This window comes from Manis javanica, chromosome 2 (genome assembly GCF_040802235.1).
Source record: "Manis javanica isolate MJ-LG chromosome 2, MJ_LKY, whole genome shotgun sequence".
Taxonomy (NCBI): Eukaryota; Metazoa; Chordata; class Mammalia; order Pholidota; family Manidae; genus Manis; species Manis javanica.
Genome location: NC_133157.1, coordinates 128,420,463 through 128,440,083, shown reverse-complemented (window position 1 = coordinate 128,440,083; position 19,621 = coordinate 128,420,463). Strand labels below are relative to the sequence as shown.

Sequence of the window (19,621 nt, the reverse complement as noted above, 5' to 3'; positions counted from 1 at the left end):
CTCCACATCCTCTCCAGCACTTGTTATTTCTTGCCTTTTTGATAATAGTTCTACCAGTGGTGAGGTGAAATCTCATTGTGGTTTTGATCTGTTTCCCCAGTGAACAGTGATGCTGAGTGCCTTTTCATGTGCTGTTGGCTTTCTGCATGTCTTCTTTGAGAAATGTCTCTCTACGTCCTTGCCCATTTTTTAATGGGGTTTTTATTGCTATTGAGTTGTGTAAATTCCTTATATAGTTTAGAGAGTAACCCCTTATCAGGGCTCTCTGTGGTGGTGGACTGGGCATCTCGGTCTGCCACGGGGAAGTCCCCCAGGGCACTGCCCTGTTCTTCCCAACTGAGGGGATCCCCCTTGCTGCTGAGCTGAGCCAGTCTGCAGGAGTGACATGGGCCAAACACTTGCTGTGCTTTTCTGTGTGGCCATCCTTGGTTTTTGCCCCCCCCCCCCCAGGGTTGTAGCTGTCCAGTTGTTCTCTGGAGCTCTCCCAGAACTATTTTCCTCCCTCAGTCATTGGTATGTGGGTTGAGACCTCTTAGTCCTCCAACTTGCTGATATTCTTCTGTTCGGATGATATGGTCTATGTGTAGAAAACCCCGAGTGGATCCTCACTCCAGAAAACTTATATCCAAGGTGGCAGTTTTTTTCAAAAAACCTTTTATTTTATTTAATTAATTAATTAATCGATTTATTTATTTATTTATTTATTTGAGAGGGCATCTCTCATATTTATTGATCAAATGGTTGTTAACAACAATAAAATTCTGTATAGGGGACTCAATGCACAATCATTAATCAACCCCAAGCCTAATTCTCAACAGTCTCCAATCTTCTGAAGCATAACGAACAAGGTCTTACATAGTGAATAAGTTCTTACATGGTGAACAGTGCAAGGGCAGTCATATCACAGAAACTTTCGGTTTGATCACACATCATGAACTATAAACAATCAAGTCAGATATGATTATTCGCAAAAAAAACTTTTTTTTAAGTTAATTTCTTTTCATTAATGCTTCTGGTTCTGAGGCTTTGAGGGTTTCATCAAGCTTTGTTGCCTATGGAACAGCACTCAAGTTCTTTAACAAAATGCTTGCAGCCCTGGAAATGGCTCTGACTTGGTCTCCTTTAATATCCTGGTGCTCCATGTACTTCAGGGCATCCACTGGTTTGTTTACTGTCCCCTGCAGGCCATGCCCAGGTCCGCAGGTATCTCCCAGCAGGCTCATGAGCAGCTTGAAACATCACAGCACCTCTCACTTAGAAAGCACCCACCAAGTCCCTGCACTGGGCTGGAACATCTCTTATTCTCATAACAGCCCCAGATGCTTTGGACAATGAGCTTCACTCCGAGGGTGAGAAAAAAATCTCTTCCAGGAAAGTAAGCAAGGTCCTCAAAGGAGCACAGCTTATCATGGCTGAGCTGGGATTTAGACCCAGGTCTGTCTGGTTCCCAAACGTGCCACTGTTCCACAGTACCACCTGGCCTCACATACACAGCTCTTCTCCTGTGAGATCACACAGGAACCAGGTTTCTTCTCAGTAAGCATGTCGACAGCAGGAAGGACAACAGCCTCTTAGAAAGCAGTTCTGGCACCCAGAGGAGAGCTGAACTAGTTGTAATCACAAAGTGCTCACACTGCTGACCGTGACCTTTGCTCTAAATACTAAGACTCTCCCTGTGACCAAACTCTACTCAGGCTGCCCTGGATTCTTTTTCAACTAGACATGATCTTTGGGTTTCTGTGTTTGTCTTTGCTGTAACAGTAATCCTGATAAGTCAGTTTAATCAGAATCCCCCACTCTCGATATCTCCCAGGTGACATCTGATCGCCGCGGCTGCCTTCAGCAAGAATCCTATTAGGTTGCTATTGGCAGAATCCTCCATGCTCCCAGTGTTTCTGCTTGGGAGTTTTCTGTCCTCTGATCCCCTCACTGTTCCTTGTCTGCAAATGCCCAGTTGGGCATGCTGTATTAAGTTGTGTCTGATCTCTGAAACCCACTGAGTGGTCCCCGTGCCCATCATGATCCCCTTGACTAAAGTCTTCCTTACTGTGCATAACAAGTGTCACTGAATATTTTTTCTTTAACAATAACAACACAAGTTTGTAAACCGCCATGTGGATGCTCTACCTGCAGGAAGCAACTCACAAATAAAAAGCTGGAGACAGTCTTTCTCCCTGTTTGCATGGAAAAACCATGAGCTTTGCAGGCAGAAAAGGATATAGGAGGCAACTGAGGGAAAAAAGCAGGATACAAATGAGGTAACAGGAAAGAAATGCAAAGCAGAATTAAGAACCACGATGGGGAATTCACATGGACAAAACTTGAGTGCTGGTCAGAAGTTACATCACAGGACATGAGGGTCTGGCAGGAATGAGCCCTGTTGGCATGTGTGGTGACTGGGGTAGCAGGAACAGGCAGACCTCCCTGTAGCCTTCTCCCAAGGCACTGCTGGTCTCGTTTAATGGTGTGTGTTAATGTCCTGTGGCTGCTTAATAAGTTACCGCAAGCTGGATGACTTAAAAGCAACAGAAATTTATTCTCTCAATTCTGGAGGCCAGAGGTTTGAAATCAAGGTGCTGGCAGGACCAGACCACGCTGCCTCCAAAGCCTCTAGTGGGGACTGTTCCTGCCTCTGGTGCCTCCCAGCACTCTCTCCCCCTCCAGACTGCGTCCCTCCAGTCTGTCTCTCTCTACATGTGGCCTTCCCATCTCCCTGTATGACCCTTGTAAGGACACTCAGCACTGGATTTAGGGCCCATCCATATAATCAGGGTGTCTCATCTCAAGATCGTTAGCTTAACGACATCTGCAAAGACGCCTTTTCAAAATCAGGTCACACAAGTTCCAGGGACCTGTTTTTTGAGGGGCCACTCATCAAACCCTGAACAGTGCATTCATTTACTCGTTTGCCCTAAAACTGTCTCTGAGCACTGAGATGCAAAAGAACCGAGGGAGGGGGACAAACTGGATGGAGGTCCTGCCTTCCGGTTTGCAGCCTGGAAAAGGAGGCAGAGCACACACTTCCATAGCTCGTCAAGAGATGGCGAGTGCCATGAGGAAAGACAAACTGAACACCCTGGGAGCTCAGGGCACCAGCTTGTGGGGGGGAGGACCTGTGGGGACGGGGTGCTTCCCAGTAGACTGTCAGTTGCACTGGATCTTGAGAGACGTGGAGAGACTGAATGGGGGAATGGAGCATTCTGGGCAGAAAAGGATTCAGGGGGCCAGAGGCAGTAAACAACGGGTGTTTACAGGCAGTACTGAGAAATTAGGAGAGCCTGGCACACAGGGGTAGTGAGAGGTGAGGCAGAGGGGTTGCTGGCGCAGGACCAGGGCCTCGAGTGGGTTTTGGCCAATGGTATTGAATGTGAGTGATGAAAGCTGTGTTTTGTGAAGATAGTATTTTTATGTTGTATAAATACTAAATAATTATTTTAAGCTAAAGACATTTGAGATTCAACAGATACAGAAAGAGGCCTTCTTGGAGCTTTCCTTATCTGATTAAAGCAGGAATTTCAGAGACATGAGGAGCACCATGCATTCCTTCTTTGGGATGAGTCTGAGTCTGTTCCCAGGAGTGAGACCAAGAGTAACCCTCCTGGCATAAGGCCCCTCTGCCTGGGGTGGGGGGGGGGAGTTTCATGGCCTTGAAGGAGACCGAAAGACCCTCAGACCTGTATGGGCAAATATTATCATGGACTTTAGCTCCGGTTTGTTCTCCTGAAATCCCATTTATCTTTCCTGAGGAAGCCTATTGGCTCAGCCCACAGCAGCCTGTTCTCTCCTCTCCTTTCCACTACTGAGTTAGGTATTTAAACCCCAAATTCTAACCACACCTTTGAGTTATTCATCACTGAGCACTCCCGCATGTAGGCACATTGCACGTGTAAGTAAAAGCCTGCTTCTCTTGCCAATCTGTCTTTGGTCAGTTTAATTGGCAGGCCCCCAGCAACTTAACATGACAGGGTAGAAGGAACGTTATTCCTATCCTAGTTTGTATGTTGTATACATGAATTAAAATGGAGAGATACTTAAGCTGGGGAGACTGATCTAGGCATGGCGAGCAGGAGAGAAAGTGAAAATGAGTATATATTTTGGAGATACTGAGGAGGCAGAATCTAAGGATTTGGTAAAAAACAAAATGAAACGAGGGGAGGGGATGATCAACACTGGCTCTGAGGTTCTGAGCCTGGATGACTGGACCTCTGATGGTGCCATGTACAGAACTGGGAAGCACAAGAGAGAGAAAGAGCACAGGGAACAGGAGTTAATGGGGCCGGTCAGGAGCCGGTCAGCAAGGTCAGAACTGTGGTGTGGACTTAGACGATCTGCACTGAGTGATCCTCAAGACAGAAGATGGAAGGAGAGAATCAAGAGAACATGAAGGCAAGGAGGGGGGAGGGGCCTGGGAAGTGGTTTGGGCAGAAGCAGGAAAGGGGGCAGCTGGGGGTCGTCAGAGATGGAGGGCACAGAAGAGGAAAGAGCCTTGGTGGTGTTGATGGCTGAGATCAAAGGGAGGGGCTTTCCTTGTCTAAAAAGATGCAGGAAGGTAGACGAGGGTCTAGAACATTCCACAGGGGCTGGCAAGAACATGGTCCTTGGAGGAAGCACTGCCAGGACACAGGGTGGAAGACCGAGCTGAATTCAGGTGTTGGAGAGGTACAGGCAATACGCAGAGACCACTGTGCAAGATCCTGCGCTGAAGGGACAAGGACTCTAACACAGACAAGTGCTTCTCACCCATCCTGGGGTTTTTAATGATTTCCCAAATTTAAAACATCAACTCAGTGCTAACTACATTTTGGTGATAACCATGGCAGAGTCAAGTTCTTGAGGGGACAAGGAGGGAATCAAACTCTTAAGAGGCATCTTTCTTTTTTCCTTTTATTCCATTTCTACATATCCACCTCTTTGTCATTAAGTCATAACATTTAATCAAAATAAGACAGACACACAGATACCTAAAAAGGTACAGCTGGAATTCTAATTAAATAAGACTGGCTGCTACAAGTAGCATGCGTGGGTCATTTGATGAATGAATCACCTAAAGAGAGCCTTGTGAGTCTTCATCACCAAAGGTCTGATAAGGGGCTGGCTTTCTTTGCACTTCATTTTTCCTCGTTATAATGAGAAGATGGTCATGAGTGACGACTACTGATAATTGATATCAACTGAGACTGGATGGCTGGAAAGGTGTTGTTGGAGGAGGGAAATGTATCTGTCTTTGTTGGACACTAATATCTGTGTTGACAAGATAACCAGAGATGTTCCACTACACCTTCTGTATCAGTAACATGGGCTCTTCCCACTAGCCATCTTCTTCTTTCCTGTGAATTTCATGGCTTGTCAGAATGAATGGATTTGTAAACTGCAAGTTACAAGTTATGTTTATTGTGAAGAATCCCCATAAAAACCTATTCAGGGCTCCCCCCAACCATTTGCACTTCCACAGATGTGAACAGAAATAAAATGCACTAGTGGTTACTTGACTGTGGCTGAATGAAATCCACTACCAACCAGGCAGGTGCTGTTTCAGTCTTGAGAAGTTTGTTCTCTGCTCCTTGAGTCATCTAGTATGTCATCAATCAGCAGTTGGCGCCCAAGGGAAGGGCCAGCATTTAGGGTGCTTCTAAGTTCTCAAATCTTTCACAGTGTGAGACTCATCTTTCAAGTAATAACTCTGGTTACTATTGACCAAACTCCCAGCGGCTGTGGGAGATGACGAGAGAGATCCACAGGGGCTGTCGTTAGTGAAGTAGACTTGGTTTCTGCTACAAGGTCAGTGAGGAGCTAACAGGCTTCAGCCTTTAACGTTGAGTGTTTCTTTTCTTTTCCACATTGGAAAGGAACCCACGCAGTGTCGCTTGAACCGGTTCACAGAAGGCCAATTCCTTTGTGTGTGTGGGGAGATGAATCAGGATATGAGCCTCTCCATCCCTGGGTTAATGAAGGAAAAGTTTTTGAACATATTCTGGTCCATACTGTTGATCAGTGCTCTGTCAGCCAGTGACAGCCGGGGTTTCTCATTTAAGAATTCTTTGTCAAAATTGCTGCAGTCATACGGTGATTTCTTGACCAGAGGTTAAGGGGGAAAAAAGGGAAGAAAAATCAGTCACAGAATTAATAATGTTCACTTTACTTGTAGGCTATCATCTATATCAGATGTTGGCTTTTGCAGATAAACCGCACTGAAGGGATACTTACAGAGGATCATGTGTGGCTCTTACGGACCATGCCTAGAAATCCAAGCCATCACTTTATCAAAAGTATAATTACAATCCATATAAGGAATCTCATTGTATAATTCAAACAGGATCTTATGTTTGTATTGGACAGTTTATACATGGGGCAGGGCTGGCAGGCTTTGAAAATGTGGGGGGCCCAAATTTGACCTCTGTCCTTTCAGTCTACAGGGGACAGTGGTGGCGGGGAGGGTAGGAGCAGAGGGAAGGAATCCTGGAGATTACATATTCCTCTTCTTTTATCAACATCCTTCGCTACTGTTGGTTTGCCCACCCACATTAATTTAATTATTAAATGTCTCAGACTGTCTTCATAGACAGCACAGATTGGGACAAGCTCCCTTCAAGCTACGTGGTCTACTGGTGCCCATGGAAAACAGAGAACATAAAAACAAACATGGCCTCGCATGGCATAAATTCAGCCAAGATTATCAAAAGTCTCATATATGTATGTATATATATATATGAGTGTAACTAGGATTTGGCCCTTCCCATCCTTAAGGGGGCCCCTGGGATGGTGAGGCCAATGGCCTGTGGCCTCTGCCTACAAAGAGCGGTTTAGATAATAGATCAGGGAAATTCCTTCCTACTGGCAGAATTGGGAATTGTCCTGAAGGAAAATTGTAGATCAAAGGTCTGATCTTTATATGGAAAACATCAAGTCAATTTTAATTTACCGTGGAAGTTGAGACATAAATTACAATGTTTAGGTGAGCCAAAACAAGGTAAAAATTCATTTTATCACAAATTATTAACCCATGTATTAGATATGGCATCATTACTAACATCAGTGCTAGAAGCCCGCCTGTAGGACTCTTGGAACATGCCCCGAATTGGGACACTTTAATAGCTCTTCTAACCCCGGGGGCACACCTGCTTCTGGCCATCCGCTATCATGACCAATAACTGTAGCTGTTTTCTAGAGTGACTGCTCTGCTGTGAGATCTACAAGCCTGTGCCATCTCCATGCAAAGGGATGGTGACATGGTTCACATCTACCCGGGTGATTACTGCCTGTTCCCCACAATCACCAGGAAAGGGTAAACCTGGCAAATTGGCAAATCCACCACTTTGCTTTACTCTTTAAAAAAATTATTTTTAAAATTGAAGTAAAATACCCAAGTGACTGTTTTAGCCACCTTTAGGGGTATATGTCAGTGGCATTAAGGGTATGTGTTGGGCCCCAGTTCTTGCCATAGGATACAGGGCTCAGGGACATGTCTGGGGCCTGAGGCTGTGCCCATGAAGTGTGTGCATCCCATCTGAATCGCCCCCCAAGTCCTGCAGCCAAGGGCCTGGGTACCCTTAATGTCAGTGCCCTTTGACCACAGAGGTTACGTTTTGCAAGCAAGAGTAATGTCAGCTCCGGCCCGCCACCAGCCAAGAACCGTGCACAGGCAGGCGGTTGGGATGGAGTTACTGGGACAGGCAGGCAGCTGGGGAGCATGGCCGGGTCCTCACCACTTTGGGCCGGAAGGGCGGCTCAATCTCCCTCCTTTCCAGCTCTTCCCAGTTGATCTCCTGAAACAAAGGGTGCTGGCGGATGTCTCCCCTCACGCCCAGCCTCTTCTCCGGTTCTCTCACGAAGAGCTGGAAGGGAGCAGGGAGAGGGCAGTTATTCTGCAGGCAGGCTCAGCTGGAGGCTGCATGTCTCAGGCTAGGAGCCACGTGAATCTGTCTCCACACAGACAAAGGCAGGCCGGTTTCTTGCCACTTGCCTTTCTAACCTTATTTTAATTCTTTATAAACTGTCGACTCAAGTCAAACTGGGGGCAACACTCTCCCTTGACAAGTCTTCTGAGTATTTCAGGGTCTGGTTTGAGAGCAGCCTCACCCTCTGTTATTAATGGGACCTCTGGCAAGTTACAGACTCCCGTAAGACCAGTGAGGTGTCTTCTTCCCTGGGCTGTTCCATGGGTTCAAGGAAGTAATGACACACATGCACTCATGCACTGATCCCTGGTCTGTAAAACCCTGCAACATAAAGCGATGCATTTATTTGTTGTTATTTGGTTGACTGCCCCGTAATCGAGTTTGATTTCTTACAAAGCTGCCTTCTTAGGATTACAGTCTGTCTCTAAGGCAAAGCTCACTTCAGGTTAACATAAGCTAGTCCCAGATTGCAGCTCTGGAGAAGGCATCTGAGTGTCGAGAACCACTTTGGACTCCTGCTAACCTGTTGGACAAGAAATACTTAATGCAACTCACCTGCAGTCATCTCTGATCTGTTACATATATATTTTCCTCTTTGCACTGTCCTCTCTCCTGTGGTTAAAATGAACACTGGCCAGGATGGGCAAGAAACTTGGAAACTCTACACATGAACAGTGGGTGTCAAGGGCACTGAGGAACAGGAGAGTCCAAAAACCTAGAGAAGTCCTGGGCTCCCTGAGTACCTGCAGAAATTACCCCTTTTACATCAGCTAGGTGTTTGTTTAGAAAGCAACTGCCAGTTGGAGGTATTGTGAGGAGGTTGTAACAGAACCAGGGTGAATGCAGTGACTTTCCTGAAGTTCTGGCAGGAACTGACCTCAGTCATGCCTAAATGGAGGGTCTCTTGCTTTTACCTCTTATAAGGTAGCCAGACTATGTGTTTTAAAATGCTTCTTTACTTATATCCCCTTACCATTGGAAAATTTTCAAAGGCTCAACTCAACAACAACAAAAAAAAACCCCAAAAAACAAACCCCAAACAAAAACCAACATGCTGCAGCAAAGTGGAAGTCTTGTCCTTTTTCAAAGTAGGAGAATCTTTTCAAAAGTCCAAGTGAAACACTCATGCAGTCAAGTCACTGGCATGTCCTAACTTCCTCTCCTGCTTCGCATATTGTGGGGACCTGGATTTCCAATGCACCCCATTAGAAAGCCACTGCACAGAGGAAATAACATGAGACTGTCATCCAAGAGACTCACTAGCCATGTGGTCTTGGGTAAGTGTCCTGAGGCTCAGTTTCCTGCCTGTAAAATGCAGGGTGAGGCAAGGTGATCTCTGAGCCTGAGGCGGGCATTCCAGGCTCTCTGCAGCCTAATGGACACACTGCCTCCTAATCCCACTAGAGCCCTCTCTTCTGTCCAGACGTGTCCACTCATTGGATGTACCACCTGCTGTTCCTCCCTCTGTCCTTTGCTGTGACATTTCCATCTTGCAAGGAGAGACCTCTCCCATATCCACCCCATTTCTTTCTCCTCATCTTTAATCCTGGCCCATCTTTCAGGGTTCAGCTTAGACCCCTCTTCTTCATGAAGGTCTCTGATTACTTCAACTCATGGCGAGCTCTCCCTTCTGCTCAAGCCATGTTCACTGTCATGTGTCTGATTACATCATTGCAACCAGTGTTCGTTGGGAGTCAGACATTGTGCTAGATGCCTCAGCTACATCATCTTGGTGTTAAAATAGATGCTAGAAGCAGATACTGTTATCCCAATCGTCAGTAAAAGAAACCGAGGCTCTGAGTAAGTAAGTAACCTGCTCAAGATCACAAGTCCAGCCAGTGGGAGAGCCTGAATTATGAGCTGCCCCTTCCTGCTTCTATCGGCAAGTCTCATTTTGCTCCATAAAACATCTCGCCAGTAGGGAAGTTGGCACACTGTGTATACATTTTTAAAACTATCTTTCCTAATAGAGTATAAACTCTGGAGACAGACACCATTTATGTTTTTATTTCTTACAGAATCTAGCACAGCACCATGCACAAAAGATGCTTATAAACATTTGCTGAACAAGGAGCAGGCTGTCTTTCTACTTTCTTTATTTGTGGAAGCGTACCTTTAGTCTTCATCTTCTATTAGCCTTTTGCTTTTAGCAAAAAGCACAGTATATAGAAAATGCTCCAAGTTCACAGTAAGACATGTTCTTCTGTAGACTCAAACACCAGTATGAGTCAACAGATGGAAAAGCAGATCGACTTTTTAGAAGCAGGGGAAATAAGTAGTTGCCTCCATCTCTTCCCTTGCAATGATCATAATAAATCACTAACCTCCACTTCTTAAGGACATTTTGATGATACAGGGTGAAAGGGGTTAAATGCCTTAAAAACAGGCCAAAAACTGGCTCATGTTTTAAATGCTTCAGTGAATTAAGCTAGACGTAACTGCCTTAGACCAAGTATGCACCACACTAGGGTTTTCCATCAGATTTTTCCAGTAACATGTGGCATTTGTACCAAGAAGATTGTGACAATGGATCTGAGGTTAGTATATGTACCTGTGGACTTTAAGAAATATTTTAAAAGATAAAACATATAGTGAACATATAATGTGACCTCAAGTGTTGCTAATCATAGTTTTTTATGGTTTTGCACAGAAATGTAAATTATTACCCTCTCTGCCCCCCACCAGATCACCCCCAACACTCTCCCATCCTGAAGGTGACTGGTGAACTTATGGGAGGTCATTGGCTCTGCAGCAAGGAAGCTGCACCAAAGGAATAAATATTCATGAAGAAAGACTTGCTTTTGTTCATAAAAGCTATCAGAAGGATGGTTTACGTTTGCGGGAAATAGCACACCTTTTACATAAATGGCCAGGATGCAGCTGGAGTTGTTTAAATACATTTGACTTCTGGCCAAGAAAGCAGTGCTGGGCTGGCAAGGCTGGTCCCCAGTGCTTAGCACCTGTCACTGGAATCTTCTCTCCCTCTTCATTCCTTCTAAGAGACATCTTTTTACAAAAGGGAGAGGTATTTCTGTTTGAGATCATTAGTTTTCCATCATTTTCCAAACAAATGGACAGGATGTCCTGGATGAATAAATGAGAAAGAATGGGGCGGTTCTTTGGCAATAGTGTTTTTGGACAGCAGCACCCCACTCAGCTTCTTGACAGAGTGCAGCCTTTCCTCATGTGCAGTTGTTCAGTGCACTACGTACATCCATGCCCTAGGAGGGCTACAGGGCATACAGTGCAGAAACCACTGCTCTAACACATGCCACAAAATGCTGCTTTGTTCAGCTTTTCCACAGGACCCTTTACTTTTGGGCTTCACAACATAATGCATAATTCCTGAGCAGAAATGATATTCAATTTGATTTTTTCATAAAACAGAGCTCAAGAATGTAGTGGCTGTTGGATCAAGGTTACAGAGCAAATGAGGGGCAGAGATGAAAGTAGAAGCCAGTCTTACAGTCAGCAAACTTCATAATGGAACCTAATTTTTATCAGCCCACCTGCTAGAACGTGGGGGAAAATGATCGTCCCCCCGGAGCAAGGACATGGAATTTGTACTCACTCACAGATGGGGGGAAGAGTGAGCCAAACTCCTCCACATGGATTTAAAACTTCTTTCGCCCACTAGTCCTTACCTACCCCTCTAAGTCTTGGTTTCTGTTCTGTGTAACCAAATTAATTTTCTCCTCTACAGCATATCTTTTCCCTGCTGCTGAAACTCTGCAGATGATTTTTTAAAAAAATTTCCTGGCATGAAGACTTTGATTTTACTTTGTTTTTAAACTTTTTATTTTGAAATAATTACAGTATCTTAGTCTGCTTGGGCTGCTGTAACAAAATGTCATAGGCTGGGGGGCTTAAACAGCAGATACCTATTTCTCACAGTTCTCGAGGTTGGAAGTCCAAGATCAAGGTGCCAGTGTGGTAGGTTTCTGGTGAGAGTTCTCCCCGCGGCTTGCAGCCAGCCAGCTCCTGCTCGGTGCTCACAGGCCTTCCCTGTGTCTGAACCTGGAGGGAGGGCCTCTTTTTATATGGACACTGGTCCCATCATAAGGCCCCACAATCATGACCTCATCTATCTCTCAGTACCTCCCAAGAGCCTCACCTCCTGTAATTACCACACTGGAGGTTAGGGCTTCAATATATGAATTTTGGCGGACATGTTCAGTCCATACATACGGATTCACAGGATTTTAAAAGATAGTTCAGAGATGTCCTGTGCATCCTTCACCCAATTTCCACTAATGCTTACACATTACATTATAGTCAAGATCAGGGCCAGGAAACTGGCATTAGCTTGGTGTGTCTAGTTCTGTTATCTTGTGAGATTTGGTAATCACTGTGACAAACAGGATGCAGGCTGTATCACCAAAGACCTCCCTGGACATGGAGCCCACCTCAGTCCCTCCCTGGACTCCTAACTGCCAGCACCCACTAGTCTGGTTTCCATCTCTACAATTTTGTCCTTTCTAGAATATTCCATAAGTGGGCTCACAACACTATATGTGGCCTTACGAAATTTGGGTTTTCCCTCAGCACATGCCTGGGATGTTTTCTATCCAGGTTGTTTGGTATGGCAGTAGTAGTTTTTATTGTTGAGCAGATTACACCTGGCCCCAATTCCTCGTGCCCTGTGAGGTTTCTCCCAGATCCTGAGCTGGGGCGGGTTCGGGAAGCAGAGCTGTTAGGCTTTATGCAGCTTCACCAGGTGAAGCTGGATTCCAAATGTACCTCCAGGGCTCAGACTTTTCCCTTATTTCCTTCCTCTGGTGGGGTTGCTGGCCCAAACCTTGGCCCAAATCTGGCACAGCCCCCATGCTATGGATTGTATTATCCTCTGCAAATCCATGTGTTGAAGCCATACTCGCCCAGGTGGGTGTACTTGGGGTAAGTAAGCAGGGTTAAGTGAGGTCGTGTGGGTGGGGCCTGATCAGAAAGCATTAGTGTTCTTCTGAGGGGAGATGGTGGGGAGCTCTCCACCAGGCAGAGCGCAGCAGGAAGGAGGCTGTTGGCAAGTTAGGAAGACAGCTTTCGCCTGACACCATCCCTGCCGGGTCTTGGGCCTCCAGAACTGTAAGTAACTAAATTTCTGTTGTTTAAGCCTCCCCATCTGTGGCACTTTGTTACACCAGCCAGAGCCAATGAATCCGTCTCAGGTCAAGTCCTTCAGAGAGCCAAGCAGGGGAGTAGCCACTGTAATGTCTGAACTTGCCTTTTAGGTAAAGCTAACCCTTTAATTTCCAATCCTGCTAAGTTGTTCTACTGTTGTCTTTTTGTTTTAATTGGTTAATTTTAAAATGAGTTTTCATTTGGTATGTGTTTTGTTGTCATTAAGGAGTGAATTAATTGGTCATTTGGGGAATTTACTAAGTTTATTTCCCTGGCTCAGATCTTTACCATCCGCCTTGGGAGATGCTATGCTAAGGCTCTGTCAGCGTTCGCCTGCAACAGCGTCTGGATTCCTTGGGGGAGGAGGGCTTCTGGAATTGACCTCACATTCAAATATCCCAGATCAGTTGTCAGTTGTTTTAGAAAAGTACAATCCTATGCCCTTTAAATTTAAATCGAAGAAGTTCTGCATGAGAAAAACGTTTACTAGAGGAAAAAGATGGGCCTGGTCATCTTTTTCTGTTTAGACTTAAAATCCACTGATAGCTTCTAATGTTGACTTTCCCTATTCCCCACTTCAATATAGGAAAAGCAAGGCTAGAAAATGATCTTCCTAAATGTTTTGATTTTTAGGCAGCTGAGGTATGAGATGCCAGAAATGCAGAGACCTGTATTGTTGGTCGGTCAGCTTCTGTTGGATGCGTTAGCCTCTCGGTCACACTGGCAGATCTCTCTGACCCAAACAGTTACCAGTACTCAGTAAACGTAGGTGGGGATTATTATTATTTATAATTTCATTTGGTATTTCCATGGTTTATTTTCATTTTTTACAACTTGTTGCAGTCATACACTGCAGATGGTATTTTGCATTGTCAAAAAAGGTAATGAAGGGCTCTTATGAAGTCCAAATCCTTAATGATGGCTCTTAGCATTGCCTGTATCCTGCGTTGGTTTGCCCCGGGAGCTCCTGGCTCCTGGCTAGTGAGTCTCAGAGCCCCGTTTACGTCTATACCACCGTATACCTGGATGGGGGTCTGACTGTTGCTCTGATGGTGAATTCTGGAGGTTACTGCTAAGATAGTAACAGCTTGCATACTCAAGAGTTTTAGGGTGAAAAATGCTGCTGTATGTCCAGTGGACACAGGTAGGGGTGTGGCAGGAGGGCTGGTCTGCCAAGGGACTCTGCTCAGCAGCAGTGAGCAGAGAATGTCGACATGATGGAGCATTGCCGGACTGGAGCTTGGTACTGTAGCTGGGCTAGGGGATGGGTAACAGCCTGTATCCCAAGGGCTTCAGAACAGAATGTCCCCAGTGACAGGTATTTCCAAAATGCCTACCAGAATGCCTCACAGAAGTCTTGGCTTTGACAACCCACCAGATTCAAAGAGCAGAAAGCCCCGTAAAAGAACAGTTCTTTCTTCTTATTGTCCTTCTGTCCCTCTCCCTGCTTTTCACCTGGTATGGCATGAAACAGAAATCCAAGAGTTGGAATGGGAGAGGGCAAGGACACGGTTGACCACAATGTGGCCACACTCCCTTCTGCAAAGGTATGTGCCTGACAGCCATGAAACTGACCAGAGCAGAGGGAGTAGCAGTCTTTGATTCAGAAGAGTTAAGATTGATGTGGTGACTTTATCTTGGACTGAAGAGTTTTAATTTCTTAGTAGAGATGGTGTTTTACGACTTACGACTGACAGGAGGTTTGTCTTTTACCTATGAGTGAACAGAAAAGTCATGCATCCTGTCCAAGTTTCAGCCAGGGGCAGGGAAAGATGAACTGGACTAAACATATTTAAAAGGGTCATGGAAACAAAACAGTTAGTATTAAGCCACCCGTTGTGCTTGTTCAGTGGACCAAGTACATGGCAAAGGGGGGGCATTTGAGTCATGGTCTGGTTCCTGGGTGTTTGTTCTCTAAATCATGCATGAGGGTTTATCTTATATTCATTTGATGTCTAACATTCATCATATTGGCTCTTCAGTGAAAACAGAGATGGTGAGCATCATGTTTAAGTCCAGTCCCATAGAGTTACTGTTTACTCTGTCATGTGTACATCAAAACCTACAAGTGAGGTGGACACTGACCAGAAAACCTGATCTTATGAAGTCTCCATGAATTTTTCTTACCTTCACTAAAAGGTCTTTAGCCTCCTTTTCAAGCCATCGTGGATAAAAGGGGTTGTCCATGCGTATGGAGTGGAAGAGCTCTTCCTCATCTTGCCCATGGAATGGCGACTGACCTATTAGCATTTCGTAGAGGAGGACGCCGAAGGACCACCAGTCAACAGAGTGGTTGTATTTCTGACCCAGCAAGATCTGTGTGACCACAAGGCAGAGACGTGATTATTGACCAGGACACGCGAGCCTTGCCCAGACCTCTCAGGGCCACTCGGCACTAACGGGTGGTGACGATGGTCTGCGGTGTTAACAAAGATCACACTGAAAACTGTACCTTTCAAGAGACTAATGATTAGATACAAATGAGTGGGCAATGCCAGAACTGAACAAATATTTTTGAGTTTCAACTTCTAGTTTGTCCCAGGCCATAAGCAAAACAATTGAACTTTGCTGCTAGCCTTTGTTTTCTATCTGTGATGGGAGGATTGGGTAGCAGATTTGGGCCTGAGAAAGCTGGTGGGATCTAAGCTCGCCTGTGCTTCTGAGGTGAATATCCAAAACAAACCTCCGTTTTACTTCCTTCTACTGTCCTGAGCCTTTGCAAAAAGTTTCTCTAGGTAATTAAGCATCCAAAGAGGTTCTGACCACATCCCCTGCTTAAAGCCTAACTGATACTGTGCAACTGAGTCACGTTTGTGGTCACCACTATGAATGGTCAAATTTTGTGACTACACTGAGAACATATATTATAGTAAATATATCTGTCTGCAAAGGCTATATATACTAGGACTAGGATAACAAACTGGTCAGATCCAGACATCACATCTCTAAGTGTTATGTACAACTTGACAGCAGTATTTTGGGTCAAACTGGTCTGGTCTATCTGTTAGGGAAGTGGATTTAATGTCTGGAATCCTGCTTAACTTTTTAAAAGATTTCTACCCTTTCACTAGTCTACTCTTTGGGCAAAAAGGCTTTTTATTCCGGCCTTTCAGCAACTTCCTTGTTTAATGCTGGATGTCAGCATGCATGTCACTCTGCTCAGTGTTATCGTCCCAACAAATCATGATGCATCCCTTAAGACAGGGTCCATCAAAAACAAATGAATGGACACACAAAATGAGATCTATACATTGAGTAGAATATTAGCCTTAAAAAGGTAGGATAATGCATGATATAACATGGATGAGCCTTGAGGACACTGTGCTCAGTGAAATGGGCCAGACACAAAAAGACCAACACTGTTTGAGTCACTTAGCTGGGGTCCCTAGAATAGTCAAATTCATAGACACAGAAAGTGCAGTCATGGTTGCCAGGGGCTGGGGATTGTTCAACAGGTATGGAGTCTCACTTATGCAAAAGGAAAGCGTCCCGGAGGTGGGGTGCCTGCTGATGTGAATGAATATAATTAACACTACTAAACTGTACTCTTAAAAATGGTGAAGATGGCATATTTTATGGTATGTATATATATTGGACCATAACTAAGACCAGTGCATAGTAGAAGCAAAACTTAAGTGGAGAAGAAGAGAAAATCCTTATCTTTCATGACTGCTGCTCCCAGGATGGGCCAGGGGCAAGCTGCTACCTGCCCCACATCAAATGCAGAATACATAATAGTATTGAAGCACTACATTTAATTTTAAAAAGCACTAAATTTAAATAGTATTGAAGCCATCTCTTGGGATGGCCACCCTGCAACTTAAGGCTGAGCACAGTGCACTCGTGTGAGTGCACACACACACACACACACACACACACACACACACACACACACACACACACACACAGAGACAACGTCATTTTAGTATTTGTGTTCCTCATTTGAAATGGAATTTTCCTTCTTAAAGGGCCTTCGGAATGAACAGTAGAATTGTAGTGTTGTGGCCTTAGGAGGGACACATAATACTACAATTCTAGGTGTTCTAGTATTTCCCAGCTTTGTGTCTTGATGCTGGTCAGCTTTTCAATGCAGTAGAACTGTGCACAGCCACTGTTTCTGACCATAGGCCTGTCCTTGGGAAGAGAGAAGCTAAGAATATGGCTGAGGACACTGGAAGTGTCTCTAGTAGAAGTTTTGTAAACAACAATGCTGACAGCATGCAGAACATGGCAGGGTCTGCTTGCGGCTCAGTCCCTTGCTGTTTAGTTTTGGGGAGACTCCTTAAGCCCGTCTGTGCCTCAACTGTGAAAAGTGGTGCTAAGATCTGGTCAGCTTTTTACTGGGCTGCTGTGAGGATACAGCAAATGGCAGGGAAAGACAAGTGCTTTGTCATATGGACATGACCATAAGCTCCCTGATCAATACCTATCTTGATGAACTGGTGCCCATTTGTGACAAAGATCAAGTTGCAAACAGAATTTTGCAATCTGCTGCCAACTTCCAGTATAAAAATGCCCCCTATTAGCTTTAAACTCAATGTTTAGATACTAAAGTTCACTTAAAAGTTTAGAATAAAGAGATTATTCTTTAAGGCAGTGTTTAAAAGTAGACCAGGGAGAATGATAAGAAAAATATGATGTGCACACACAAGTGCAATTTTGGTTCAGGTAACTAACTATTGAGTGGGGCCGGGCCCACACACTATTGCCAGATGGGCCACCAGGGGGAGCCCGAAGCACCCAGGAATTGCTGTGAGCCTCACATCTCTGGAAACCCCATTGGTCAGGACAGATGAATCTGAAGGACAGGAGACAGCTGTGGTGGAAATTAAGTCTTCTATGGCCAGGTGCTTAATAGTTAATAAAGAATTTCTCTCGTAGGAGGAAGAAGCAGAAATGCACATTCACACTCATTTGTGCACTGTGAGAACAGTGTTGTGCTGGTGTGCATTCGGCATTTTCCATACACTCTGGGCTTTATTTTAAGAGCCCCGAGGTAGGCACTGTTGTCCCTACTTAACAAAGGGTGGTGACTGCACTTAGAGAGGCTTGGTGTCTTATTTGTGGTCTCTTAGTTACTGGAAAGCTATGTTCTGAATGCTGGTCTTTGGAGATTTTACTACATGATGTTCCTTTCATTTTATGTTGTCTTCTGGATTTAAACTTAACACGGTCATTCTCACATTAGTCTATATTTATAAAGTGCAGTGCAGAAACCCTGGCTGGGTGACCCCTTTCCTTGCAGCCCAGCTGCCTTGTACGCCTCGTTGCTTTTGTCCTGTTCTCTCCCCTGTCTTTACTCAAGTAATTCAGAGAAGAAGGATGTTACCACTCTGTCAGAGACCCTCTTTCTGTCTTAGTGGAGAGGTCTGTAGTCCATCTGCCTTGTGGATCTAGTCCATTCAGGTCTAACGCTGATGCGCATTTTGGAAGTGTTCTAATTTACTATGGAAAATGGAAGGGCAGGGACATATTAAGACCCTACATGCAGAATTTTGGCTTGTACCTAGATGATAATGGGGACTTCTTGAAGAGTTCAAGCAGTGGAGAGACAAATTGCCCCTAGACAGGGAGATCTGGTGGACTGGAGGAGCAGGGGACTTCAGAACACAGCACGTACCCCAGAGGTTAGCCAGTGGGTGCAATGAGAGAGAACAAAATACTAGAACTTGTATTTATGCTAAATTAAAAAAAAATCCAAGAATGACACTGGTACTCTCATTTAGCTATCTAGCCAGGTGTCCCGAGGGAAGAACGGGAAGCCTCAGCTCAGAGGCATGGTGATGGCGCTCCCAGTGAGGTGTGTTACTGGTGTTACTATGGTTACCCTAAGGTGCATCCTATATGTGGCATGCCTGACTAAGTTGACTGGTGGGTTCTGTTTATACTCAGTCTCACAAAATGGCAAGTTCTTAAAGAATGCACTGAGGCTTGAAGATAATGCAAACAATGCCAACATACAGAGAGCATAAGAAAAGAGTAACAAGTCTCTTACTCCTGGGACAAGCACTGTATCAGCTATATTATAATGGGGCTAAAGACGATGATCTCATTAATTATGGCAAGTTGGCTAAAAATATCGGATGTATCAAAAATGTAGTTTTGAATTAAGGACCTATAACCACTTGTGTCAGTGATGAACCTTGCCTTACGTACATATTGGGAAGTCTACACCCGCGCCTCTGGAGCTCTTCCCAGCTACAGCAGCCAATAAAACCAAGAACTGAAAGAAACTCGTCAAACCTTTGAATCCCAGAATCATAAAGTGTTAAACCAAGATTTAAAAAAGTTATTTAGTCTCATTATTTTAATGAAGCATACATGTTCATTCTGTTAATAAGTAAAATTTAGTTATCACATCTTCAGTTCAACATGATTATATTCCTTTATATGCATGTTTTATAACACAGATTATATTAATTGGTGATAATGTATGGGATCCATACATAAGCAATATACTGGGGATGCTTTTTTAACTGATTAGGTAGCATAATCAGAAAGTTTGCAAATATGTAGAGGGACACCCTGGCAGTTGGATGGTGATGGAAGGGGAACCAGAAGTGGGTATTGCCAGGGTCCAGACAGGAGATGCTGAGGGCCTGGAGCAG

General features: G+C 44.8%; 1 protein-coding gene across 2 annotated transcripts in view; it reads right to left on the bottom strand.

The window, feature by feature from the left end:
* Positions 1-4,870: 4,870 nt before the first annotated feature.
* The window catches only part of PRKCQ (protein kinase C theta), a 153,583-nt gene continuing 138,832 nt past the window's right edge, over positions 4,871-19,621 (bottom strand). For both annotated transcript variants that reach the window (XM_073229363.1, XM_073229362.1), the window contains 3 exons: positions 15,141-15,329; positions 7,704-7,832; positions 4,871-6,070 (listed from right to left, as the gene is read on the bottom strand). In XM_073229363.1, the coding sequence (XP_073085464.1) occupies positions 5,915-6,070; positions 7,704-7,832; positions 15,141-15,329 (474 nt within the window). In that variant the 3' untranslated portion in view covers positions 4,871-5,914. The remainder of the gene's footprint in view (positions 6,071-7,703; positions 7,833-15,140; positions 15,330-19,621) is intronic.